Below are 26816 nucleotides of genomic sequence, written 5' to 3'. Positions count from 1 at the left end.
ACGAGCTGCTTCAGTCCTAGGTTTACAAAATATCTGCTGGAATCAAATTATTCACCCAGTGAAAAAAGAGAGATTCCCTTGAACAAAGCTAAATTTGTAAACAGAATTAAAGTTTGGAAGCGAAAACAATTACAAAATATGCATGTATAAAAAGAACACAATTTATTGGTTGCACAATGATTAAAAAAGTGGACGGTTTAAAGACCACTTAACACAGGTTTAAAAGAAATAACAATAAAATACCTGACATTCAATATTGACCAGCAAGATTGATACATGAATTATTCACAGCATAGCCATTAACACAATTTGTTTTTTTCAAACCGAAGCCTATTTTATCAAATTCTTTAGCTTATTCTATCCTTTATGGCTTTTTACAGTCTATGCGTTTCGAACTCGCGCTGTTAAGGAGTTCTCATCAGGACCATAGTCTGCAAAAAAAGGGGAGAAATACCTTTCTTTAGGACATATATCTTTGATTTGAGTGCGCCTTCTGCCCCCTCCATTACTACCAGCCCCCTTATATTACCTCTTATATGTAAACAATGCAGAGGATTTGTCCCCGACGTGAAATTGATTCTGTTACAAGAAAAATGTAGAAAGTCACAACCAACACTCGCCATTGGACATTCATGAACAACCACCATCATTATCTCGCCACTTACTTTTATGTGTATTCGATGGTCGGCGTTAATTTGCTCGACTACCTGGCTCTCTACCAAGGAAAAGAACCAAAGAGTTGTAGTTTACAACTTTGGCCATGCTACTCATGAACGGTTCGTTTCAATCAGTAAGCCTGTTCTTACCTCTTTTGTAGGCTCAGGCTACCGTGTACATTCGGCGTATGCTCCCGTCTGAAATAAACCAGGGAGAGATGGCATTACATTTCCAAACGGGCTCGAGCGAGTTTTATGCTTAGAGGTGTGCCCTAATCATGCATCAAAATTTACCTCGAAAATATCGGGGCATGTAGCTTCAAAAATGCTTTCCTTCTTCGTTCGAGACTCTCCGTGCAATGCGAATGGCGTGAGCTGCCAGGTCCACAAAGGATCACGGAACATGTAGTTCCCGGTTGGCTGTGTCCTTTAAAAACACCACGTTGGTTCCGTTTGTGTCATTTTTTGTGTCATTTTATTGTTGGGCCCAAAATAAAGATCATTTATTTTAAAGTAGGGTTTACATATATAAAATTCGTCATATTGCCACGCTACTTTGTTTATTTAAAAAAAAAGAAAAAACTTTACGATCTAATTAACTTTCTTATCCGTGCAATTTGGCATGTTTGTAGCTGAAATGCTGTGCTTGTTTCATATAAATTGAGCGCGCTTGATGTTACTAATTTCTTAAGTCTCGCTGAATCGTGCCAATTGTGCAAAGGAGCGTGGGAAATGTAGTCTTTTCCGATTGGCCTTTGTCCAATGTTTGGGGGCTGACAATGCTGGTTTCCAATATCTGGTGCGTCTCTACGTGTCTTACTCTGCATTTTATGCTAATTCCACATGGATTAAATACAATTGTTTGTATGAATTTGTGGCATGACTCACATTCTGCCAGTTGTACAAGGGGTCATAGAATGTGTGATTTGGTTGTTTTGATCATCAGACTCATTCGATATTAATTTGTTCATTCTTATGTTGTAGATCCACCTATTTTTTAAAGAATGGGTAACATGGCTTTCTATACAAAATTCGACTGTGGACCAAGATGGGTTTTGACAACGGCCGAGTATTCATCATGTGTGGGGTCTTCCCTGGATCAAGTTGTTGGAAATTGACTAGCTTGACAACACAAGTTGTCGGGGCATTGCAATCATGGAACTGCCTGGCAATCTTCTCTGGGGACATATCATGTGTACTTATTTAACCCCTTTGCTGCGGGGGTAATTCCCCCGCTGTGCTGGGGAGGAGGGGGGCGCGCACAGCACCCGCATGCTCATGACGAGCTGAGCTCGTCATGAGCTACAGCGCTCCTGTGCTCATGACAAGCTCAGCTCGTCACAGGTGCATTTGCTCCTGTGGAACGCTCAGCACAGCAGGGGAATTCTCCCCGCACCTGAGCGTTCCACGGCCCATGACGAGCTGAGCTCGTCATGAGCACCGGAGCACTGTGCCTCATGACGAGCTCAGCTCGTCATGAGCATGCAAGGTGTTAAGATAGTTTGAACATCTCTGTCAGCTCATTCAAACCCTGTATGGCAGAGTTAAACTTGACAATTAGCATAGCTTCCCTTCTCGAGAGCCTTGCTTCTAAATCTCCACCTCTTGCATCATTGTCAACTTTTGATATTACTGTCCAAATTAGGTCTATTTCCTTATGATTCTTCTCCCGCCAATGGTTTACAAGGGGTGCTGTCACTACATTGTTCTTTCTTCTGGATTTGTGTTGTTGGATCCTGAGTCGCACCTCTTGATTAGTTTTTCCAATATACAATTGGTTGCGGGGACATATGATTCCATATATCACATATCGGGATTTACAGTTCGTGAATGTCTCATGTTTCCAAATTATGTTTTTGTGTTCAAATATCATTCCTTCTTTTGTTGTATCGCAACATGAGCATGTGCCACTTTGTGGTGTCCTTGAATGGGTGGTAGACTTTCTACATTTTCCTTGTAACAGAATCAATTTCACGTCGAGGACAAATCCTCTGCATTGCTTACATATAAGAGGTAAGATAAGGGGGCTGGTAGTAATGGAGGTGGCAGTAGGCGCACTCAAATAAAAGATATATGTCCTAAAGAAAGGTATTTCTCCCCTTTTTTTGCAGACTATGGTCCTGATGAGAACTCCTTAACAGCGCGAGTTCGAAACGCGTAGACTGTAAAAAACCATAAAAGATAGAATAAGCTAAATAATTTGATAAAATAGGCTTCTGTTTGAAAAAAACAAATTGTGTTAATGGCTTTGCTGTGAATATTTTGATCCCAGCAGATATTTTGTAAATTTGTGTTCTCTGTATTGGTATGAGAGGGTATGATTGATTGTTTAAATGATTCTTTTTGAAATGTAAAAAGTTTTTGTGCAAAATAATATTTTTGTTGTGTACATAAGGTCTTAAAATGTATAGTTAGAAAAAATTCTAGAAACTAATAATACGAAAAATAAGTTTGGAATAAAATAAAATAACTGAAAGAAAATAAAAACACAAAACATATTGTTTTATTCAGATGTTTTGAGTAGAAAAAGGTTTTTTGTCTAATTAAATAGCGGCACTGGCATCTCTTGTTGTTTACTAGTAGCTTGTGGCTAAGCTGTGCTGTTGGGAGCCCAGACCCAGTGGTGTTTTTCTCTCAGTCCTAGGTTGGCAAGGTTGTTGAGGAGAGTGGTGGAGTCGGGGTCGTTGCTGTTGTCGAGGTGAAAATTCAGGTCCCCGAGTAGAATGTAGTCTGTGGAGGTGATAGCGTGGGGTGCGGCTAGCTCGGCGATGGTGGTTGCGGGCCGGGTGCGAGGTCCTGGTGGTCTGTAAACGAGGGTACCACGTAGCATGGTGGGGCTGGTCTGGATCTGGAAGTTCAGGTGTTCTGTGTTGGTGTGGGGGTCACTTGTGCTGGATGAGGAGAGTCAGAGGGGGTCTTGTGTGCAATGGCGAATCCTCCTCCTGGGTGGTGCGGGCGGTCCGTTTTCTGGATCTTGTAGCCATCAGGGGTGGCCATTCCAATTTTGGGGCTGGAGGAGGTGTTGGTCCAGGTTTCTGTGAAAAAGGCGACACCGGGCAAGAGGGTGTCGATTAGGTCCCAGATTTCGATGGCGTGACGTGCAGGGAGCGCACATTGAAAACGATGCAAGTCAGGGTTTCGGCGGTGCGAGCAGCAGGCAGCCCTTCAGCGGTGTGGGAGCTTTGTCGATGGTGAAGGATATGCAGCATTGTCTGACGGAAATCTGCCCATGGGTCGTTGTCCGCCAGGCTCTAACGCTGTCAGTGTGTCTTCCGTGATTGAGAGTGTGGGGTCCTGGAGAACCAGGGTTTCTGATGCTGGTTTTGCTCGGGTCGCGGACGGGTGCAGATGGGCTTGCCTTCGGCGCACCCAGTGCGTGCGTCCGCTGTGCCATATGGAGGGGAGGAGGGCAGGAGCAGATGCTGGGAGGCGGGAGCGGCGGAGATGTGGGCGGGCCGCAGGGGCAGCAGTGGCGAGAAACAGAGGGGAAAAGGGTAACAGTGGCAGTACAGCAGGGAAAAAACACCCTACAACAGTCAGCAAATGGGAAGAATAATGAATGTAACAGTGAGCAAAGCAGAACACTGAGAATACCAGAAAAGTGCCTACAGTGAACCTGAGGCACAGGGACGGGCTGCTGGCTCAAACCCTGCTCAGGAGAGGGGCTCGGTGCTGGCACTGTCGGCAGTCAGGCGGAGCTGCTGGGGAGAGTGCTGGCCTTGGCCCAGAGGTCAAGGATTCACACGTGCGCCCCTGCAGCAGCCCCAGATGAAGGGGAGGGGGCGGAAGGAGATGCAGGGAGGTGGGGAGTGGCTGAGACAGGGGCGGGCCGCAGGGGCAGCAGCGGTGGGAAACAGAGGGGAAAGGAACAACAGTGGACAGTACAGCAGTAGCAAAAACAACCCTAAAACAGTCAGCAAATGGAAAAAATAAACAAGAGTAACAGTGAGAAAAGTGGAACACTGAGAATACCAGAAAGTGCCCACAGCGAACCTGAGGCACAGGGACAGGATGCTGGCTCGAACCTTGCTCAGGATGGGGGCTCGGTACTGGCGCAGACAGCCGTCAGCAGTCTGGAGGAGCTGCTGGAGAGAGTGCAGGCCTTGGCCCAGAGGTCAAGGATTCACCTTCTATGAAGGCTTTCCTTTTAAGCATCTATTTATTTTTCTACAGTGATCTCCTCATCCAAAAGTTCAACAGCACCTGTAAAAACAGCATAAGTTGCGGAAGCTGGATGCTGATCATTAAATGACCTTTTAGTGGAATCATTGGTCTGAGCTTTTGATGAGTATAATCTAGAATAGAAAGTGGTGAATGACTTAGCAAAGTCCCAAGAACAACTGACTAAGGTATCACATTTGTTGTGTATCACTTGTCTGGCTGATTTAGCTATACTTTGTTTTAGTAATAGTGCAAGAGGTTGGCTCCCTTTTTTGCCCTGCTCGTAGTGGTGTTCCTTGAGTCGGTGTAAGACTTTTTCAGCCTGATGGGTCAGCAATGTATTAAACTTGTATTACTTTTTAGTCAGTAAGTGTAAGTTCCCATTCAAAGGATCAGATCTATAGAACTTATGGAGTTGAGATTATTCCAAAAAGATTTTCTGTTCCTGGTGTTGTTATGTGCTGGGGCAGTGTCTTGCATAAGCAAGTCATGAATGCAGGACTTTTCTGCCATCCACAGAGATTGTGATGAGGAGACAAATTTCAAATTGGAATTCAAGTATTCTTTGAAGTATTCAAGCTGTTTTTTCTTCTAGACGAGCCATGACTGTGAGCTGTTTGGAGAATAAGCAGTGCATGTTGATGACCGCAAAGGCACACAATGGCTTCTCTCATTGTTATTGTGCAGGTATAATTTTGAATTAAGTCTATGTGCTCTTTAAAATCCAAGTGGCTAGCAAAAGTTGATTTATAGTAGCTGAGTTAGGAGAGTCACCGAAAAGCCCGTTACATCTTTCCCTTCTTCTGATTCAGGAAGGCCCTATAAATCAACATTGTGTCTCCTGCTCCTGTTTTCTAGATATGTGACCTTTTTTTTGTAAGTACTATACATCTGTCCCCCAGTCTGTTATCTCATAAATATTTATTTAGCGCCAGGATACCTCAGGTTAACAGTGTGCTCTATAAATCCAATTAATTTTACCATTATTTCTAAAGTTTATTACCTCTCTCTGATTTATTAAGTGCCAGGACTGCTTCTGCAGATGAAGATTCTACTGTGTTTTTTGAAGGTTTAATGCCTTTAAGTTCAGTCATGATAGAATCTAGTGTTATCGAGGTCATGACTGGTTCTGGGGATGTCTGACAGAGTTTCATTTTGCCACCTGCTGGTCCCTTTGAGCAAGAGATGTGTCTTGACGCTTTTCCCTCCAACATTTATATGATCAACAGTATTATGGGTGCCATTCAATCATTTGGACATGTGTAAAGCTGTAGTAGCAGACAATGTAGAGGTCATTGTAATCTTGTAATTGAGAGGGGCATATGCTAAAAAGAATACCTATGTAGATGTAATACCTCTAATCGATCACTAGATTGAAGCATCTCCTTAGACAGGATCAGTGATAATTTGAAACAGGAAGGGGAAGCACCTTTGGCCAAATTTGGTCATTCCTCTGCTGATTACCCAATCCAAAGATGCCTGCCGTCTTCAGACTCTCGTGGTTACTGTCAGGGCCAGTGTGGAGGTCAGACAGGGTTTGGGAAAGCAGCATTTAGATGCAAGGGGTTGTGGCATAGTGAAGACAGCAACTTGAGCATGCCCCACTATATGATGGTGCCAGGACTCAGAGGGCGGTGGGAAAGGCGGATTTCAGCAACATTGATGGACGCATTACCAGCAGCCTTTGAATGGCTCTAGATTGGCTGTGTTTCCCCACATCAACAATCTAAAAGAGGTGTAGCTCCAAGGCTCTGGCTGCTCCCAGGCTCCTGGGTGCCGAGCCGCTCATAGCTCCTATTGATGGTGATCAATGTAGGCTGTGTGGCAGTAGGGCAGTCCACACTTCTTGTGCTCTAACTGAGCAGCTGGTTCAGGCTTTTCTTGTCTCCCAAGACAGAATACCTAACATACGTGTCTGTTTGTGACCCAAAACACTCTTGATTCAGGCATTACAGTAAGACCAATCGCACAGCTCTCTCGAGGTAGGCCATTTCCATTCCTGGCTTTGCCATTGTCAAATGCTTTTTGTAAACAGTGAAAAACGCATTTGAAGATGGCCACCTATGAATGCGAACACTAGCAAGCATGTGGATACACAGTCAGCTAGCGCAGGGTGTTTTTAAAGCAATAATAATAAAATACAGGCAAGTGAGTGGCACAATAGCCTTGTACAGGGAGCTGATGGGTCGTTGCATGACAGAAATACACAAATCATTAAAAAATAGAAAATTGTCTTACAGGCCCTTTAGATTACTTTCTTTGTGAATGACCACATTGTGCACTGGTAGGATACCATCACTCACACAGAAGGAAACCAGTGAATAAAGTAGGCTGACCCATTGCTCTCATTCTCTACACTGTGGTAGATGTAAGCAAAGTGTAACTTACACTTTAACTCACCAGTAGGGAGAGCCGATCAAAGGCCCTTATATTTTATGATGTATTATTTTAGAGCTGTTATGGAGCTCTCTGTTAAGATAATACCTAAAAAGCATATGCCTAAACTTTCTAACACAGTCCTCTGAGGTATGTTGATTTACAACATTTGGGCAAAACACATGTTTTAATGGTTGTACCAAGTTCAACATTCCTTGGCAAGTTTACTTTTAATATCAATGTATTATAAATGTTTTATAGCTTTTTCATTGCAGAAAAAGATATTAATTTGTATTTCTTCATTTCTGCAAGTTTTTTTACAGGTAACTTGTTGGCGGCTCCATCATAAATTATATTTGGTCCTGGACTTCAAGATTTTACCAGTTGCCAAAGCTTTCATTCTTAAATCTATTGCACAAGCTGCAATGCCAATTTGAGGTCACCAACTGATGCAAACAAGGATGCCTGCACTAGTCTTTGAAGCCCTTGCTGCGTGAACTGGAGAAGGAGGTTCATAGATAATCATCATGTTGCAACAGGTGGGTTTGTCACAGGTAAATCTCCAATAATGAGCTGGCTTTATGGTCTCATGTACCATAACATCTTGTGAGACATCTGTGTTTGTTTGCCAGTGCAGTGTTCCTTGTTTATTTTATGCTACACGTTTTATGCTTTTATTGCACAAAATGCAGTAGTAAAAAAACATATTTCACAGGGTTCCATGAAATATGAGAGATATTTCACTGCTGCCTTTGAACTATGGACTTCATCATCTCAATGACAGCCCCAAAGGACTCTTCAGAGATCATTGTCAAGGCTATTAGGATTATATACATTCAAACAGGAGCTTTAGAGGGAAGAAAAACACAGGTCGCCCTCCACTCAACAGTCAATCAAAAACAACAAGACCTGGTTTTTAAGGCACCTATTGTCAAGCTACACAATTTCAAAACTGAGGCGAGGATTAACAAACTGTAAATTCAATATATTCCTCTCTTTCCATTTATGAGGTAATCGCCAAACGTTTTCCGCCTTTACTTAGGAATAAAACAGTTTTTACAACTGGCAGTCACCACTTCTTGTAATGTTTCCATCAACGTGTAACAATGTGAAAAGAACCCAAAGGTTTCAAAGAGGAAGAAGGAAAAAGTGTGAAAAGACAAAATGACCCCTCACGTGCTCACCACCAACGGGTTCACTGGTTGGTACTCACCAGTTGTGCCCACTTTTCTCATCATTAGTGGTCATTTTGTCTGAAAAAAATAGAATTGGTGTCCAAAAGAAAATAACCTGGGTGCTGTGAAGTGAACAGGTCACATCTCACGATGTGACCGTATGTAATTAAAATTGAAAAAACACACTATATTAGCAACTCCTTTATTATTCAAAATGTATTTTTTCAAAGTAAAAACCTTTTGCTTATCATGCATACCGTTTCCAGCACCAACATGTTTCTTTGCCACATCAATTTTAGGCAAATTCTTACCGTTATTGGAGACCTCAAAAAGCCTCTGTTCCACATACCAGCTTGTTCTATTGAGGTCACACAGAGAACTCCATCTGTGAGTCCTCAAAGTGGATTGATCATTCAGCTATAATGTCAATCGACCAGGGCCTCACGGAGCGCATTTCATCCTCCTGTATAATTATTTTGTACAAAATGACCAACAATGATTTACTTTATATGTACTATGGTTAATAAGCCTGGGATTGCATCAAAATAATCCGCCATCCCAACAGAGGAATAATGGCAAGAAATATATTTTATTCTTCATATTATTTCCTCTTTTTACGTGTGCTGCATTCTACAGCACATGTAAAAAGAGGAAAATGCCTCAAAGGATTGCTTTTGTACAGGAAGGGCACCCTACCTGCAGAAAACAGTGTTGTCTGTAACGCAGGCTCCCTTGCGCCATGCCACACCGTGCCTGTGTTGGAGATATCTTAGTAGATTTGACACATTTGTGCTCTCTCCCTGTCACATAACACAACACAGCAAGTTGTCCTGCTGCATTGTGTGACATTTTGTTAAATCAGCCACAAAATCTTTTTATTGCACCCTATCTTATACTGTGTAATAGAATTTTAAAATAATGACTTAAATAATGACAGTGCTTTCTGTCACTGACTATGACCTTATATCGCTGTAAATTCACTGTTCCGTTCTGCATCAACCAAGATTCAGTTCTGTGACACTCTGGTTACACACACATACATCTGTAGTGATTGGATTAACTGAGGTTTCATAATGTAAAAGAGTGAATTTCCCACAGATTATTTTAACTTGCATTTATTTTCGTATACGGTGTGTATATTCATTTGCATACAATTACCTGATTCTGAAAGACCAACAAAATAGTTGCAGAATATTGTATTCTTTTTAGCCACTTTTTAGACCCCTCTCCAACACTCACAGCCTCTGTCCCTTTTGCTCTTAGGATCACAGTTCCATACTTTTGCATTAAGCACTTCGACCATTGAGAAAGCCTACAAATTGTGATGTTAGTTTGCACAAACTGTTAGCTGCACTTTGAAGAAAACCACCCTTTTAAGCTACCTGAAACAAAATAAATGTAATATTAAAAATACATTACGGGGACGATATATAATATGGTCCGATAATTCTATCTCCTTGTTCTGGTACCATTTACATCGAATTTGCAGTTCCATATACAGAACACACCAGATTTTCTTAGACATATCCTTGACATCAGCTGGGAGGATGACTTCCTGTTTATGACAGTGGATGTATCTTCCCTTTACACCAGTATTTAATACAATGATGGTCTTCAAGCAGCTGGACACTGTTTGAGATTATGACTCAGGAAGATATTTCACCAAACAGAATTTTTACTTCAGATGAAGGAAATCTGTCTGAACGAGAATATCTTCATATTCAACAACAAATAGTTCGGGCAGAAAAGAGGCACTGCAACTGGCACTTGTTTCGCTCCCAGCAATGCTGATTTGCCTGTAGATTGGTCAGAGGGACAGGTGATCCATAGCACCCCAGTGGAACGGTGGTTGCACCACATTATATTATGGGTGCAATGTGTAGATGACTTAATTTTGGTATAGAAAGGCCCTGAGAGAACAGCGGAGGAATTTATAAATAACATTAATAGAAACAAATCTAAATCTCCAGTACACAGCTAACATCTGCAAAACATCAGTGGTCTTCTTAGATCTGAAAGTAATGATATCGGACAAGAAAGTGGGTACAAAAATATATAGGAAGTCCACTGCTGGAAAAAGCTTATTATATGCAGACAGCTTTTGGCCTATCTGTTTGAAAGATAGCATACTGTTGGTGAGCTCTTACGAGCCAAAAAGAGCAGCAGTAATGAGGTATTATGTGCTGCAGCCAGAGAGGAGACACCTCAGAGATTCAGGGAACATGGCTACAAAGAAATGGCCCTCTATAGAGCTAGGAAAGATATACTTTTTAAGACAGACAAAAAGGAAAAAACTGCATCTGAAACTGCCATGACCCCTCACAGGTTTATAACCACTTGCAGCAAGGAACGCAAGCTAGTGAGGCACATCGTATCCAAATATTGATCTGCCTTTAATAGCGATCCAGTGATAGGGGTTCAAATCATGAACAAACCGGCAATTACTTTTCAAAGCCCTCCCTCTGTGTGAGGTTTGTTAGTGCATAGGGACATCTGAGGGAAAGAGACAGGTAGATGCTTGAGGGAAGAGCAAGGCTTCTTTAAATGTATGAAATGTAAAGCCTGCAAACATGTAGAAAACAGAAACTCAATTGATAATCCACTTATGGGCACCAAGAAGAACCTTAAAAGTCACTGTAGTTGTCAAGATCACTTTGTAGTCCACATGCTTAAGTGCTCTTTCCAGAATAGTTCAAAGGCAGCACAAAAGAATATTATAGCATTTGAGAGCTATTGATAATCAAGACAACACATATCCTGTTGTGAGACACTTCAGGTAGGTACCACAGGGAAACAGCAAACTTCTCACTTACGGTGTCATAGATAGTGTACCCCATACCAAGTGGGGAGGGGAACTGGAAAAAGTATTGAGAAAACTGGAAATCAAGTACATTCTCAAGTATGACACACAGGATCCTAGGGGTCTGAATATGGATGCCGAAATGCATGGCCACTTATGATTATGAGATGTTATTGGAATGAAATTTCACAACTTTTCCTTGATCATTCTTTTAGATTTGGAATTGTAATATGTGGTGTGTTAATTTTAGATTTTAGTTTTACATAGTACTGGGAGGACTATGAATTATGAACAAACTGTGCAGATGACTGTATGCCCTTAACTGAGGCACCAGTAAATGTGGATCAACTGCAGCATGATAATAGGATCTTGGACATTTCATCTCTCAAATTTTTGACTAATATTTGTTGTGCTTCTGCATAAAATATACTGATTGCCCACAATGGCCAAATTGTGTTTATGAATCAAACACCTGGGATTTTGGTATGCACTGAACACTTTATGTTTAGGATTACTATTGCCATGAATGAATGATTAATTATGTAGTACTCAGGAGGGATTCTGATACATCAGTAAATATTTAGTGCCACTGCATTCATTATTATTGTTGATAACCTTGCTCGCTATGTTAAAAATAAATTACAACCTTTATGTTCATATGTAGATTTAAGTATTTTTTATGTGTTCATTGTTTGTAGCAACACATGGTGTTTAAAAGCAATCCATAGATGGTGCTCGCTATTGTGAGCAAGTCTACGTTCTAGCTGAAATGAGTTGAGCTTTCTGATGGTGTGTAGACAGCACTTCCCACTAAACGAGAGAGTGCCAGTACCTTTTTTTGTAAAAAAAAGTCTCCGGGAGTAAATATATGAGATATATATATAAGATTTGCTACGAAGTTGGGAGGCAGCCCACTGGCTGCAATTAAGAATATATATTCAGCTAAAACAAAGTACGCTGCACTATATGGGGCAGGAGTGTGGGGTATGGTTAATGTTGCACCGCTACAACAAATAGAAGACTCCTTTTTTAAAAACCGTGTGTCCTTACCGCAATCGGCCCCAAATCATATTTTACACTGTGAATTAGGGCTTCCTTATTGGAGCGACAACATAAGACTGGCTCCAGTCTTGTTGTGGCTATCAGTATGGCGGAGGTCTACAGTGGATTTGACACACACCATTATCAAGGACTGTTGTAAATTAGATTATTATAAAAGAATTGGATGGTTACATTACGTAGAGGTCCATCTGAAAGCGTTAGGGAGGGGAGAATTATTTCAGGACCCTGAGTCGTGCAAAAGGGTTTCAAGGGAAAGAATAACTGATTTATTCATTAAGAGATCAAAGTATGGCCGAAGAGAAAAGAAACATATTAATCATTCCTCCATTCTTTATGATGTGGTACCACCAAGATCGGGGGAAGTTTTTCAGTATTCATCATGCATAAATAATGCGCAACACAGATGTATCCTTTTGCATTTCCGTGTGACCATGATCCCGTTACTCCTGGGATACCCCCAAAATAAATATAAATTAGCAGACCTCTTACCCTGTCCCTGTAACAACTACGCAGCACAGTCAGATCTACACATTGTATTATTTTGCAAGACCTATACAGAGGAAAGGAAAACATTTATACTCCGAATCCTGAGGTACCACAATTTTAGGCCGGGTGGCCATGTACTTTTTAAAATCTCTACCAGATCCATTTGTATGCTGTTCTGTTGCCTCATTATTTTGGGTTTGTCTTAGGAAGAGGAAAAAGGTGGGACGACATTTTAGTAGCAACAACTAATTAATTAATTTTAAATTCTGAACTGCTTTTTTCATAAAGGTTTTTATATGAATTTACCTGGTTCACTGCAACTGTTTAATTCTTATTTTAAATGTGTATATATGTGTATATATTGTGTTGGAATTTTTAGATAACTTGTGCTTTTATGATCCGTTTTAAAAAGATCGAATAAAGCTGTGTGACTGACTGAGTATATATTCAATCAAAAAACCAAAGGTTTAAGATTACTTATAACTAGCAAAACTTTAATTATTATTTCTATACAAAACCAACCTAAACCACACAAACTTTAGCAATTCTAAAGTTATAGTTATAACCTAAAGTTATAATTTGCGCCCAGCCAATCTTACTATAACTCACACAGTGTTGTTAAATCACTAGCCAGACCAAAATAACCATAACTTGTGCCTTCCCCATGCACTGCTTATACCCTTTCAAATTACATCACTTTTAGCATGTTAAAGCATAGCATTTATAACACTTCTTTAATCTGAAATTACATAATTTACAACAAGAGTCTGCATAGCAGAGGGATGAGTTATAGTTAATGTAGTCTAGCTAGGTAGTTGACAACACATTGTATGGAAGTAAGCGAGTTATGGTAAGATTTGGGTGAAGCTCAAATTAAAAATGTAAACTATTACTATAACATGAGAATTTCTAAGGTTTATGTAGTTTACGTTGGTTTTGTATTGAAATTATAAATTAGGTTTCACTGACAGTTTGCTGCTGGTCTTGGAAGTACATGTGTCACTCTGCTTTTTATGTTATGTGTGGACTGAGCCAGGAATGGGACTAGGTGAAGAACCAAGTCTTCAGTTTCTTGCAGAATTCAATAACTGAGCATGAGGTTCTGATGTGCAGGGGCAGGTCGTTCCAAGATTTAGGAATGAGGTAGGAGAAGGCACGATCATTGGATTTGGTTCTGCATATGCTTCTGTGTATGCATGTAGGAGTCATGCTGAGCAGAGGTATTTAGAAGGTTTGTGGAAGTTTATGTGGTTGTTGAGGTAGTTGGGTGCCAATGTGGTGCAAGGCTTTGTATATGTGCCTGAAGAGTCTGAAGAGTGCTCGCTTGTGGATTGGGAGCCAGTGGAGCTCCATGAGGTGCGGGGTAATGTGAGTGTGGGGGGGGTGGAGGGGGTGAGGATGAGCTTGACTAAAATGTTTTGTATTGTCTGAAATCTTCTGCCTGTTGAATGTTGATTCCAGCATGGAGTGTCAGAGTGTCAGAATGTTTTACTGAAATGGTTGTGGAAGATATTTGAGAACTCATAAGAAATGTGTCCTCATTTTAGCTTTCTAAAGCACTAACCTTAATTTGTGTAACAAAGAAAACCCATTCTTAGTATTTATTTCTAAAGAAAACGCTGTAACTTTTATAGCTTTGATTTCATCAAAATGGTTTAGATGTGCCATGCATTTGTCATAAATACAGAATGTTAGCACTATAGTTGTTCACACTTAGAACACTTTGAAATAAACTGAAAGACTGCTGCTGATAATGGAAGTACATGTTTTACTCATTTCAGGCTTTATTCTGACATGGCTGGGGAAGATAGGGTGGATTTATAGAAAATGTGCTCTCATTTAGCTCTGGTGCATTTTCTATAACCTCTATGAATAAATTATGAAAGAAAACTGTTTTCTCTTAAACATGGTTCATGAAATCCCAGCAGAGGATCGTCAATTTTCACAGGGTAAAATCAATTCAGAACATCAGGAAATTCCTAAAAGTAGTATGATACCACCAACAAATAATTTATATTCGGACTAAAATCTGTTATTACCCTTGAAATGTGCTTCATTTGGTCACCCATGTTGAACAGGCGTTCACTATATGTACGTCAATGCGGACCATGTTGTGTAATGGTTGCCAAAACATGCTGTCTATGTTGTGGCCAGTCAGTGAAGAAGGCCCCTATAGAATATCATTCACAAGGCCCCTGGGATCACTTTGTGCTCACCCACCTCTCTCTATATTTTTTTATACATTTTTAGGATACAGGAACCATGTCCCTGAGTATATTGTTGCAGTTGTGGCAAGCCAATCTGGAATGCCTAGTCCCCTTTAGTAGCGAATCAGAGCATATCTAGACACCAATAGTCCAGATATTGATATCTTTTTAACCCCTTCCTGACCATCCTCAGCCCTTTAAACACAATTTCCTCAAGCGGCTGAAATGATTTCCACCTAATACCAGAAAGCATACTTTTTGAGTAAAGTTCTGTTAAGTCTTTTTTCAATATCACTTCCCAAAATTTCCTATGAGGATTAACATGAGAAGTTAATGTTTTTGGACCCCGTTTTTATTTGCCCCCTCTTGATGAGTCGGTGAGGCACTTTCCAGGAAGGAGCTGTGGTGGATGAACGTTTGTTTTAGAAAAGGTGGTGAAAATATATCAAATGGTGCCAAGGTCATTAGCAAAACAAAAATCCCTCTTGCTATGGAAACTCTGACCTGACTATAACTCTATTTTAGATTTGTATAATATGAACTTACATTTACAGGAAAAAAAGTTTAAAGTGGTGATGTGCATGGTTCTAAGATCTTTACATAGGTAAAAATAAAAATCCAGACATTTACAGAAAAAAACTGTTAAAATGCAATTATGGTTACAAAACAAAGCCACCGATATGCAAGTTAGTTATAACTTGTGCCCGTCATGCACTGCATATGACCTCACATATTATATCATTCATGAAATGTTAAGTGATATAATTGATAACATCACTGATGACAACTCTCATTACATCACTGAAGATATTTCATATGACGTCATCCTAGATACTGCAGTTCACATTACATCATAAGCCCTTACATCATTTTTAGAAAGGAAGTTGTTAGTAATATGCCTTTAGTCACATACAGCACAGAGTTACTGAGTGTACACTTGTGGGTGCATAGAGTGGAAATGGCAAAGGTCGTGGAGGCAAATGTGGTTGTTTAAGCTGAAAGTTATGTAGTGCACCATTTACAAACCAGTAAAGCTTAGGTGCAAGTAATACACTGTGTTAAACAAAGTAAAGGCTGAGTGCACCAGTTGTGGGTTGTAGGGACATGTTTCAAAGTAGATTGTGGTTTAAAGCCAAAGCCTGCAACTGGGAAAACTCTGGCACCACTCACACCAGGGGTTCTTTTTGAAGTCTTAGAGGGAACGATCTGGTTTGCATTATCAGTTAGAGGTGGAGCTAAGGCCCAGAGATGACAACTGCAGACAACAACTTGACTTTGCCATTTTGACAGTACCCAAAATGCTGTTAGCTGTGCCTAGGATGTGTCTGTCAGGCATGATGGGGTGATGTGCATCTCTGGTTTGTGCACAGGCACCCAAATTCTAGATTTCTCCACCTCCACTTTTAAACCCTTGCACATGTTAGAAACTTTGAGAAAAAAGGGTACTGTAGAAGATGACGTTTTGACCCACTATGTGCTTGAACCTCTACCTGAAGAAGTCACAACGCTTGTGCTTTCTGGGACTCTGTGGACTCTACCCCAAGGGTGACTAGCACTGGCCTGCCCACTCTCTGTGGGTGGACATTAGTGGGTGGACTTGCTCAGGACCCTTGAGGAGAAGGAACCCTGAAAATATCATGGACCAGTTCTCACTGTAGGTGTCCTATGGAGGGGTACTCCAGACTCCATGCAAGTGGCCAGTAGACTATGGAACCTGGCATACAGGATGGGTGCAGGTTAGTGTAGTAGTCTGCCGTGAGCAGCCGCGGCCGGTAGTGGGAGTACCGGCCGGGCGGTGACGTGGGGAGGGGGAGAGGCAGGGTGGGGGGTAGTAATGTGTGGATTACGGACCTTAACAGGTAAGTAAACATATAAATAAATAAAACGAATTTAGTTGCATGCACTGCAATCCCAAATGCAATGCAGTGCGAGCAACAAAATTAGTCCCTCCCTGCGTCATCGCCCGGCCGGTACTCTCACTACCGGCCGCGGCTGGCCATGAGGGGCAATGGGTGCTGCTGCTAGAAGGCTTGTGGCCGCTAGCTGAGGTGTAGCAGGACATGTACTTATGAAAAGCTCAAGGAAATCACTAAGGAGAAAGTAACCTCAAACCATGAAAGGGGCGAGGGCCCTGGAATTACTTTCTTGTGATTGGAGCAAGCCCCTTGGAGACACACAGTGTTATAGCCATGAAAAAAGCCAAACCAGTTATTTGACCCATAATTCGTCCGCCTCATGCAAAGATTGCTTGGTCAGACCCGAAGCCACCAGACGGAAGAAACACCTAACTGCATCCTATTATTTGTTAATCAATCACCCAGAGAGGGCAAGTGCCCAGTTGAGCAGCCCATGTCAAGCTCACCCTTGCAGGAGTTATCAGGCCTGGGTAGCAGCAACAGAGCCTGCCAGATTCGGAATTGAGGCACCTAGGCCAAAAGAGTGCTTGAGTGTTCACGCCTTTCCTGCCTAATTGTGATGCCAATTATATGCTCACCAAACTCTCCATTCTCAGGTGACCATGGATCTTATCAAGTGAGTGATGGCAATTTCTTTAATGTCCACCATTTCAGTATGCGTGGGGCTAGGGGGCCATCTTCGTGCCGTAAAAGTGAGCTATAGTTCATAAAATGCAGGCAGCTTCCCTGTGTTTTGTAGTTTCAATTCTAAGCTTGTATTCTCTTGAACGAGTCTGATATTGCTTAATCAATACGCACTTTTCTATACAATCACCCACTTGATCATCAGACTTTATTCCCTAGGCGCCGCATTGAATGGCGGAGCTATTGATTTTGATATTCGTTTCTGTGGGTTGCATTGTTACCTGTTGACGTCTTTGTAAAACTGAACAGCACTGCCTTGTTCTCCTGCAACGTGAGTGATGGTAGATGAGCCGCACCCTACAATTGGAATGAGAACTTCTGCTTTTTAAGAGCTGTTTTTCTAAAGGTTGCTAATTTACTGTCAAGTATTTTTGCTGATTCTGTGCACAGGACTTTATTTACAGTGTGTTCATATTTCTTTTGATGTGTTTTCTTTTTCAACAGAAACATTGTTCATTCGCGACATACTCAGTTTGCTGTGTTTTCTTTTTTTAATTCAACGTCGATGAGATTTAAAGTTTATGTCATATGGTTGATGCTGAACTCAGAAAATGTTCAGTCGCAGGAACAGATCTTGTTTTGGTAGCATTATTGTATACCCGCCAGAGAAGCAGTGACAGTTAATAACATTATTGACACCTGTCAATCATTGCTTATGGTCGTAACTTCTCAAAAAGTTATAAAAGTAAGTTTGATGATCGACAAGTGTGGAGCTTAATTTACTGTGTGCACGCTAGAACCCTGTTACTCCTGTACTGCTGCTGGTAAATTAGTAGAGTAGACTTCATTTTAATATTGTAGTCTGCTTGCGTTCTTTTGCAGTTGCATAATAAAGTACTTGGTGGAGAATTGTATGAACATAGACATTATGTTAATCTATGATTGATCTGACCGCACATATTACCCTCTTGTTTTGTCTGTGTGTGTGTGTTTTGATTTTTTCTTGCATACTGAGTATGCTGCTATCTGCTGTCATCTTGCTATTTACAGAGTCCTTTGTAAAGTGTTCTGATGATCAGGGTACACTCTATATAAACATTCAACAAATAAATAAAATAAGGATGCACGGTTATATTCGAACACATACAAGTATTTTTAGAAGCAGAGCGGGCCCCATCTGTTTGGAAAAAAAAGTCAATAATTCTATGTTCCGCTATACAATATTAAACTTGTTCTCCAAGAGATAATGCTGGTGGAAAGATATTGCTCTAAAAAGAAATGCAAACCATTCAGTGCCTTAATAAAATTCATCCTACAAATGAACAAGATCATAGTTATGAGTCTTAGGGTCACATGCATGAAACCATGTTGCATTCGCAAACGGTTCGAATCGCTAAATTCGACCATTTCCGAATCCAAAATACCCTTTCAAGATGTATGAAAGGCTTTGCAGTCGTAATTTTAGGGAATCGCAAAAAACTGCGATTACCAAAAAATGTCACTAGCGATTTCCTAAACCAGCGACGGCCCGTGGAGGGAGTTACGGTGGGGCAGGAGGGCGGGGAGGGGGAGGGGCAGGGCGGAGGTTGCTAAAAACCGGCATATGGATAATTGCAGGTAAGTAAACAATTTAATGAATAAAACGAATTTCGTAGCTCGCACTGCATTGCATTTTGTGATGCAAGGCGCACTACGAAATTCGTTTTATTAATTAAATTGTTTACTTACCTGCAATTATCCATATGCCGGTTATTAGCAATCTCCACCCTGCCCCTCCCCCTCCCCGCCCTCCTGCCCCACCGTAACTCCCTCCACGGGCCGTCACTGTCCTAAACACATGTACCAAGCATTTCCTAAATCCAAAGTGGGCTTTTCAGAAAGGCTTTTACCATCGACTCCAAGTCGATGGTCACCATGTGCAGTTTTTGAAAATGCATTTTTCAAAGTGCCATGTAGCACACACATGTTTACATGTGCACAATTTCTTATTGAGGTGCTTCAGGGGGTCCTTAGGTCACCGGGCTCCCTTGGGTTTGTATTATCTAATGTGCGATTACCAGTAATGTAATCACATATTAGGTTATGCAAAACCATTCACACCCATGGGTCTTTACGTCCATAGGAACAAATTGAGTAGTATTACCTAATACCAATGACCTTAGTGTGATTGCGAATCTTTAGGAATTCTATTTTGTAATCGCTATTTTATTACACACAATTTTGCATTCCTCAAATAGTGATTACCTAAAATGTACTATTTAGGGAATGCAAAATTGATTTTTCATACATGTGGCCCTTAGTTTCTATAGGAAGAGGTGTAAGAGGTTCTTATATTAGGAAACACAGTACTGAAAGAGAAGTCTGGAAATTGTACTAACACCCAATTTGAGGACCCAATTAGTGCACATAATTATTCTGTGGCATCAAGCCCACATCTGCAGCATAAAATGTTTTCATCCATTTAAGTTCTTATTGAACAAATACGTTAACACTGCCACCACTGCTGTCACCTAGATTGATCCCTAGGTAGTAGTAACATTTGTCTATTGCACACCATCCATCCCTGCAGACTCAAATCAAAACTGTTTGTTACTCAAATCTATGAAAAGCTGTCTCAACTCACATTCCTAGACCTCAGTAACTCACTCAACTGACAAGTGCAACAGCTACAACCAATTCTCCACTTCTCAATTGTCACCACCCACCGATACACCTAATGAAGTGGCTGCCACAATAGCAGTTATTTTAACCCCTCCCCTGCTGATGACGGAACCGCTCCGTCATAAGCTGCGGTGGCGCTGTGCTAATGGAGAAGTGTGGCTCACTGGTTAGAGGGAGAAGTGTGGCTCACTGGTTAGAGGAGGCAGACCTGGAAGCAGAGGTCAGCCCGGGACCAGGGTTCAATTCCCGGCTCGGTGGGGTCTTGAGTCCTAAAATGTCCATGGACTCGACAATTCTCTCTCCGGTGCCTACTCGATTCACGGGTTCACACTCTGCGACTCTGGGCAATAGCTTGCTTAATCTCCACAACGGCCCCTAGCGGCGGGATGCCTGGCTTACACCTTGTGGATACCCTGCCGGGGTTATCTCACAGGGGAATACCAGGACGGGTTCCCTAAGCAAGCGCTTAGAAACCGCTCGGTGATTTGCGCTATATAAATTCCTGTACAAAATGACGGAGCGGTTCCGTCATGGCCCGCCCGACGCTCCTGTGCGGCGCGAATTCCGCACCTGCGCTGAGCGTCCTATTGAGCGGGCGGGCCATGACGGAACCGCTCCGTCATAAGGACAGCGCAACCGACGCTGGTGACGGAGCGGTTCCGTCACCAGCATGCGCCCGCCGCATTTCCTCCCCGTCCCCTTAGCACTGCGGCGGAATAGCCGTCGCAGTGAAGGGGTTAAACAGTTGATCTTTTGAAGTGACCTTAAACCCCTTTAAATAAATCCTGTCCTAATTGGAAATATCCTCATAGCAGGTTTAATTATTAAGATTGCAGAGATATAAACACAAAAGATGTAATATTTATATTGTCACTAGTTTTCTTGTCATTTGTTGTGTCTGAGTGATGCCAACATATCCAATTTGAAAAGATCTTATATGCTCCTAAGGACAACATAGCAAATGGTATAATAATGAAAATCTCCGCACAGTCTCAGAATATCCCTCAGAACTCAATATTGTCCTGTCCTACAAATAAGGACTAAGATTATAAACAGCTCCCTGAGGACTGGAGTGATGCCAGGATGTCCAAACTCTGCCAAGTCACACCAATGTTTAAAAAACTGGAAGCAGACCCGAATGACCTCAACAATTCAGACCTGTTTCCAATCTCCCCGTCCTAACCAAAACTCTAGAGAGATGCATCCTCTCACAACTTAACCAACACATCGAAAACAACAATCTCCTGGACCCGCACCAGTTAGATTTCAGAAAAGGATGTAGCATGGAAACAGCTATCTTGAACATAATAGATGACAAACACAAATCCCTGGATACAGACCGAAGCTGCCTGCTCATACCCCTAGACCTATCAGTGGCCTTCAACATTCTGACCACCAGCTTCTCCTGGATTCCCTCCAAAAAAGGATAGGTGCAGACCCAGTGGTTCTACGCCGGTTCACATCCTTTCTATAAAACTGTTCTCAACAAATACCAAATAAGCAATCAGACTTTTGATAGAATGGCAATAAACCTGGGGTGTCCCTCAAGGTTCTGTCCTCTTGCCCACACTGTTCAATATCTATTTGGAACCCCTCATCATCATCCTCAACCAAGCAAACATCTCTTCCGTTTATACGCAGATGACACTCAGCTCTACATGAAAATCTCTTCACTAGACAAAATACATCAGTTAAAATGCCACCCTCAAAGCAGTCCAACACTGGGTATCTCGCAACCACTTAAAACTCAGCCAAGGCAAGAAAGAAATTCTCTTCATATCAAAGACTGAACAATCCCCCCAGATGCAAGATTGGATAAACTCCATAGACACTCTCAACTACAATCTAACTATAGCTGACTCCGCAAGATTTCTACGAATCAAACTGGACCCTAAAGTGATCATTAAAGATCATATACAGAGTAGTGTGAAGTGCACCTTCTACAACCTGAAACTTCTTAACAAAATCAAACACTACTTACCACTGAATGATCTAAAATCTGCCACGCAAATGATGGCGCTGTCTATATTGGACTTCTGGAATGCCACACTCACAGGTACGGGTAAATTCCACCTTGCACCCCTTAGATCCACTCTCAGTGCAGCAGACAGAAGAGTCATAGGAATAAAACAATATGACCACATATCCCAGCCCTGAAAGAACTGAAGTGGCTTCCGATTGAAGCTTGCTGCAGCTTCAGAACTGCTTGTCTTACTCACAAAGCACAACACCCAGGGAAACCAGCTTACCTCACCTCAAAACTAAAAAGTCAGGTCAGACAAGAGACCTAAGAAGCTCAAACACCCTACTTCTCGTCCCACCAACAGGCCACAAACAAAAAACACTGGCACGCTCTTTCTCAAGGAATGTCTCTAAAATCTGTAACTCCATCCCAGTTAATATCAGAACAAATATAGAACACATTTCCTTCTTGAGCTCCAATAGTTAGCTCATGTACCTCCTCCTAAGCCAGCGTCTCAACTAGTGCATCATCTATCATCCAACTTGAAAGACTCTCTACCTCCAACCCTCCCTCTATCCCTTCCTTGTTATTCTTCCTTGCTCATGCTCAACCACTGATTTGATCTGATGCATCTCAGCTGTTCTGTCTGTACTCATTATCCCTCATATGAACATGCACTGTTGTAAAGTGCAGTGATACCATCTGGTCTAGCTTGCACTATATAGAACTTTTAAATAATTAAATATCTCACCTAGACTAACTCAAGAACCGAAGCAAGACACTGATATCAACGCCACCTCCTTCCATATTATTGGTAAACTTCACACTCCTACCAAATACATTTAAAAGCATTACAATATCATCAGTGGCACTGCCTACAGGTGGAGTCTATACAAATTCCCAGACAAACTAAAAGCAACCTAAGACTACAGCAACCTCAACTTATTCCAAAAGATTTGCCCAATCCACCCACACACACACATTAAAGTGTGCCCTAATTACCTGCAAATGCACCATAAACAACCCTCATGCATTCTCTTGACCTGCTGGCCCTCATTGTGACCTGGTTGAACATTGTTGAGATCCCACTTCATTTTGGTTCAACTGAGGCGCATTTCGTTGTCATGCTTGACACAGGCACCATTATGTTGTGTCTTTGAATTTATCCAGGACCACATTAGAAGTTTCTATCGATATTGACATCAACTACTCTATTTTTATATATTGGAAGTGACTTGGAATATAATCAAGAGCTATAAAGTAAGAGACCCTCATCAAGACAAGCTTATAAATAAACGTAGAGGCGCCACAACATATGACTGTCTGCATTTCAAGATCGTACATGATTTAGTCACATTGATATAAACCCACAGATGTTTGGATGGTGAGTCGCCAAATAAACAGAACGTTCCTAATATAACAAACGAAAGAATGACATAACAACAGAACTTAAAGCTTAAAGTTCTTTGTATACCACTGATAGAAACACCCTGATGAAGGTTTAACACCGAAACGCGTTGGTGACAACATTGTCTTGTAACCAATGTTTTACCTATAATAAGTGCATTGTTGTGATTAGTAATTTCTTGCACTTTATGAAATGATGATATCTTATTGTCAATCTCTTTGTGTGGTTATATTTATATAGAAAAAGATTTGTGATGAGCTTTCTAAACATATATGCATTATATTGTATGTATGTATGTCTTTATAAAAATATTTTGATATCAACTATAAAATGTAAGATATAAAAAAAGAAATAAAAATGGTATATTTTTGTAAAATAAGTTTGAGAAGTATATTCAAGTTTGGATATCTATGATACAATTGCTGCACAACTGTACATGTAGCACCCTTGCCCAGTGCCAGTCCGCTTTTCAAATTATGAACATAGTCTTTCAACTTTTAATTGACACACTGTTATCAAATAGATACAACATCGTACAGGAAGATAGAACAGTCAATGAGTTGGGGCAGTCTCTCTTGTTTTGAAAGACCATCTAAACTACAGCATGGTAATGGATCATATATTTCTGATATTTAAATGTCTTACTATCAACATTCATTCCAGCAAAGATCATATACCATTCCTGTCAACAACAATTCATTAAAAGACGATTTTGCAGAATTTATGGCCTAAAAACTCCTCTCCTGTTATGATAATGTATTCATTGGCAACTTCAGTTTATACTGGCACAAAGGAATAAATAAGTTCATTAGTCAACTAAAAGCATTTCTGCAAGAAATCCCTTTAGTCGAGAATTCCAAATCACATAACACAATAAAGCATCCAACATTGACCTTATTATCGCTAGGAATGGGACTATACAGATGTTTAGCATATTGCCTGCAGACTGGTGTTTACCACTTAACTCCCATTCCGTTTCAGCTGCCAACCTATGACAAAGAAAGTTATACCCAATAAAAACTTGAAAACTACTAGAGATATTAAAAATATCAAACCTGAGGTCAATAATATGATGATTAACTCCTAAGTGCAACTCAAACTCTGTCTACTGACCCAGACCTACGTATCTGACAATATAAGTGCAACCTCAAGTTACATCTTTGGCACCATTGCCCATTCATCAGAAAACTACAAAGGGAAAGCAATACTTTTCAATGGCCATTCAAGCTGAAGAATATGGGTATCATTTAGAACAGCTGCACGGAAATGAAAGGAAGCACATTTCTCTCACATAGTGCGAACCCTCAAGGAGTTCCTACAAACATTATTGTACAAAGCTTAGCGTATCTTCAGTTAAAACAAACTAAATAATGATAGACACCAATCTAAAGCTTTACAGCATTCTGAAGGAATAGATGTCTATTTCTGCTCACTAAATTTGATTTGTCCAGGTCTGACGAACGTATTAGCTATTTTTGCAGCAAAGATTACTGCACATAAGAAAGAGATTGATAATTGCTTAACTATCGAATATACGATGTTGGCCTTCTTCCAGAGGGAAATCTCAACACATTAGTATATTTCAGCCCCAGTCACTATACAAACTCAAGAGAAAGTAATCATGGAAAGTAGCCCGTCACTGTATTCAAAAGAATGAAACAATCTCCACCTCCATGTCCTCACACCGGTCTAGTTAAATGTCATTAATGCCTCTCTCTGTAGTGGTGTTGCCCAGGTGCCTTCAATATCAGCCAGATAAGACTTCTCGTAGCCTCAACAGTCACCTTTACACTTATCAAGGGCCTCTATTATTGTGCAAAAAGTATTGAAAAATGTGTGGCCGCTCAGCCTATTGACCACTTCAAAAACAATGCACTCATAGGTTCTTTTTAGTCAGGGTTTAATTCTAGGGATATTACTGAATTAAGCGCCATCAAGGTCCTTGGCAATAACCTTCAACTCCCGAACAAAGGGAACTCGTCTCCTAGTGCTACTTGACTTACCATCAATGTTTGATACAAATGTTCATGACATCCTTCTCACCATTTATTTAAATGTTGATTGTTGTCCTATCTTACGAACTAATTTCAGTTGTAGAAAATTGGGAGCTTCACCTTGAAACTAACCCTCTCACCTCTTGGTGTATCACAAGTTTCCTTATTAGCCCCATCTTATTCAACATCCATGGTGACCCACCTGGTGAACGCCTGTAAAAATACAATGTCTCCTTTTAGCAATACACAGATATAACCCGGATTTACTCAAAATGGGCTGGTTAGACAGCTTCATGAGCCTAACTATATGGATATCCGAAATTCAGTCATAGATGAACAGTACAAAACTAAAAGTTGACTCATGGAAGACAAGGTTTGTTTGGTTTGATTTTTAATCCATCAATGTTAGGAACAGTTATTGGCAATCACTATGTGAAATTATGCAGAGAATAGAATGTCAATCAGTCCTCATGTCTTTCATAAAGAGGGAGCCCGGTCATGTGCACGGAGTTAGATTAAATAATCTGAAAAAAGTGTCAATTTCTGCAATTATCATTCCAGGAGGAAATAACAAGCGTGCGTGTCAGCTAATTATATAAATATAAATACATGAAATACAGATCACTATTGTCAAGGAATAGACCATAACCATTAATGAAGTGCAGACTGGGTTACACATTACAATGGGATTGTAAAGAGTGATCAATGAAAAACAATGAGTTCTGACTGGATTGTGACTAATTTTTGCATGTCTATGTATATAAATAAGAAAGCCCTAGTGAAGTGTCCTTATACGGGATGAAAAATGTTGGCTGTGTTTAGGATATGCTTTGATAAATCAATAAAGAACAACTTTCAAGTAAAAAAAGAACATGTTGATGGTCTCAATCATATGATATGAAGATGTGAAGACCAGAACTATATTGCAACACTACAGACTAGCATATTGAAATGTCTATATAAAATGCTGTGGATTTTATTGTAGTGCATTTCTTATTTTTTAACAATGTACATACATGAAGCCTTCCTTCTGGTGTTCTAGCTGCTTATCAAATGACCAAACTCAGGCACAGCACAAACCCAGTAGATGCAAGATAAGTCCCTTCTAACTCCTCCTCACACAGGCAGTCATGGACCTGACAGCACACAGGTTCTCATGCTGTAGCAGTGTCTGCTGCAGTCTTTGGGTTCTCATTTTAACTTGGGGAATGATATCCATCAATCCACACATGCTGCCTAGAATCTGTGCCTCCCACAGCATACAAGAAATGCAAAGAGACAGGTGCTCTACAATTAGCAGATATCCGTTTGGGAGAAGGCTTTCAAG

General features: G+C 40.9%; 1 protein-coding gene across 3 annotated transcripts in view; it reads left to right on the top strand.

Moving 5' to 3' along the window:
* Positions 1-26816, top strand: part of KCNS3 (potassium voltage-gated channel modifier subfamily S member 3) — a 492233-nt gene that overhangs the window by 359645 nt on the left and 105772 nt on the right. Inside the window, exon 4 of one of the 3 annotated variants that reach the window (XM_086926296.1) lies at positions 7517-7747. In XM_086926296.1, coding sequence (XP_086782422.1) covers positions 7721-7747 — 27 coding nt within the window. In that variant the 5' untranslated portion in view covers positions 7517-7720. Of the gene's footprint in view, positions 1-7505; positions 7748-26816 lie in introns of all 3 variants that reach the window. The other 2 variants (XM_086926297.1, XM_086926295.1) reach the window with 2 other exon arrangements.

The sequence above is a fragment of the Lissotriton vulgaris genome, chromosome 6 (assembly GCF_964263255.1).
Source record: "Lissotriton vulgaris chromosome 6, aLisVul1.2, whole genome shotgun sequence".
Taxonomy (NCBI): Eukaryota; Metazoa; Chordata; class Amphibia; order Caudata; family Salamandridae; genus Lissotriton; species Lissotriton vulgaris.
Note: the sequence above shows the minus strand (reverse complement) of the source record. Positions and strands in the feature narration are given on the sequence as shown.